This window comes from Acanthisitta chloris, unplaced genomic scaffold (assembly GCF_000695815.1).
Source record: "Acanthisitta chloris isolate BGI_N310 unplaced genomic scaffold, ASM69581v1 scaffold30142, whole genome shotgun sequence".
In the NCBI taxonomy this organism is placed as follows: Eukaryota; Metazoa; Chordata; class Aves; order Passeriformes; family Acanthisittidae; genus Acanthisitta; species Acanthisitta chloris.
The window spans coordinates 2,289-4,261 of record NW_008660322.1 but is presented as its reverse complement, the minus strand read 5'-3'; the positions used below and the strand labels follow the sequence as shown (position 1 = coordinate 4,261).

Here is a 1,973-nt window from a genome sequence, read left to right as displayed (position 1 = left end):
CCCTTTTCCTGCCCCAAATCCTCCAGGATTTGTCTCCTTTTCTGCACCAGCGTTTGGGTCCCCAAGCTGTGCTCCCTCTCCAGCCCCAGACAGACCCCCAGGATCTGCTCCCCTAAAATCCCAGGACAACACCCCAAATTCCCAGGATCTGCTCCCCAAACACTCAGGATCTGGCACCCCTGGATGCCCAGGATTTGCCTCCTCAGGGTCTCTGGGATCTGCCCCCTCTCCTCCCCCAGACCCTCAGGAATTTACCCCCACATCCCACTCCAACCCACCCCGAGCTGTTCCTGGAGCTGAGGATGTCTCTAACCACCCCAAACTGGGAACAGACCCCCAGTCCCATGGAGACTTCCCTGATGTCCCCCCATGGCAGAACCTGTCCCTGTAGCCCTGAACCTCCTCAAAATCACCCCAAAACGGCCTCAACCCTTGTGCAACCCCCTGGGACAGTTACACCATCACCCTCTGCTCCTCCAGGCTGTCCCAGGAGCACTCACAGCCACTTTGGAGGGCTGAGACCCCCCAGACCTCACAGGGAGCCCTGAAGGGACATATTTTTGGGCTTCCCCTTGGGGTTCCCAGTGAGCCAGGAGCACCTGTCTGGGTGCTGACAGGTTCCTGGCGTGTGCTGAGCCTTCCAGCCCTGTTAATTCCTTAATGAGCACCTTGCAGGAGGTGCTGGCAGGGTGTTCCATGCCCGGAGGGGGTAAGGATTTGGGGCTGGCAGAGCTGGAGCTGCTGTGAGTCACAGTGTGAGCTGCTCACCCACCAGGCAGGTGTCGATGTGTTGGGTCCTGGAGGGGCTTGGAGACCCCCAAACCACCTCAGGAGGAGGGATCTGGGAGAGATATTGAGGGGACAATCCCTACTGGTGTGCTGTGGGTGTTGGGGATGGTGCTGGTGGGTGCTGAGCCCTTCCCCAAAATGTTATCCCTTGGTTTTCCTCCACAGGAATTCGTTCGTGGGATATCGACCTCAGCTCCTGCAACTTGGATGAGCAGCTGAAGCTCTTCGTGTCCAGACACTCTGCCACGTTCTCCAGCATTGTGAAAGGTGAAAGGGGAGCACAAACTCCCCTATGGAATAGGGGGAAGCCCCCTCAGAGGCTGTGGGGGTGGTGGGGAAAGGGAAAGTTCATGTGAATCCGTGGGAACAGGCTTAGCTTTGTGCCCTCCCTGCCATCCACACCCCGTGATCCCCCATGTGAGGAACTACTTCCCTCTGCCACCCTGGGGCGGCATGTGATTTTTCCATGGAAGAAAGAAATGGAGAAGATGGAGCTGAGGCTGTTCCGGTGCTTTTCCCCCTCCCGTACCCACCCCCAGCAGCATCACTTTGGTCTCCAGTGGGTGGTTTCCTGCCTAGGAACCCCCAAACCTCCTCTGGCAGCACCCAGGGCTCGCTGGGTTGGTTGGGGAGGGGCAGAAAGGGCTCCCCTAACCTTCTGCCCCTGTTTCCTCCCCTCCCTGCTGCAGGAAGGACATGGGAAACGTGTCCTTTGGCCCTCGTAGTGGGCGGGAGTGGGATGAGGGCTGTCCCTTTTCCTCCGGAAAACTGGGTAGGCACTCCATCCCAGTCCATCCCAGCCCATCCCACGAGGCCACAGTGGAGTGCCCCCCAGTTTTTGGGGAGGATGGAGTTCAACCCATGCTCCCCACAGGTCAGAGGACCCTCCACCACCGCGGGGATGTGCTGGAGACACTGGTGCTGCTCAACCCTTCAGACAAATCCCTGTGTGACGAGGTGAGCTGGGAATCAGGGCTGTAACCCTCTCTGGGATGCTGTGGGATGCAGCCTGGGGCCGTCCCCGTGTCCCCTCTGTCCTCACATCCCCTCTGTCCTCAGCTGAGGAACCTCATCACGGACGTGTCGCAGCACAAGCTGTTGGTGTTCGCCGGGCCCTGCGTGGAGGACACCGGGGAGCTCATGCTGCAGACTGGCTGCTTCTCCCTGCGGGATTTCATCCAGAT

General features: G+C 59.4%; 1 protein-coding gene across 1 annotated transcript in view; it reads left to right on the top strand.

Annotated features, from left to right (window-relative positions):
- Nucleotides 1-954: 954 nt before the first annotated feature.
- MAP1S (microtubule-associated protein 1S) overlaps nt 955-1,973 on the top strand; it is a gene marked incomplete at both ends in the record, with an annotated part of 3,288 nt that continues 2,269 nt past the window's right edge. The window contains 3 exons of the mRNA XM_009069781.1: nt 955-1,056; nt 1,664-1,746; nt 1,849-1,972. Coding sequence (XP_009068029.1) covers nt 955-1,056; nt 1,664-1,746; nt 1,849-1,972 — 309 coding nt within the window. The remainder of the gene's footprint in view (nt 1,057-1,663; nt 1,747-1,848; nt 1,973) is intronic.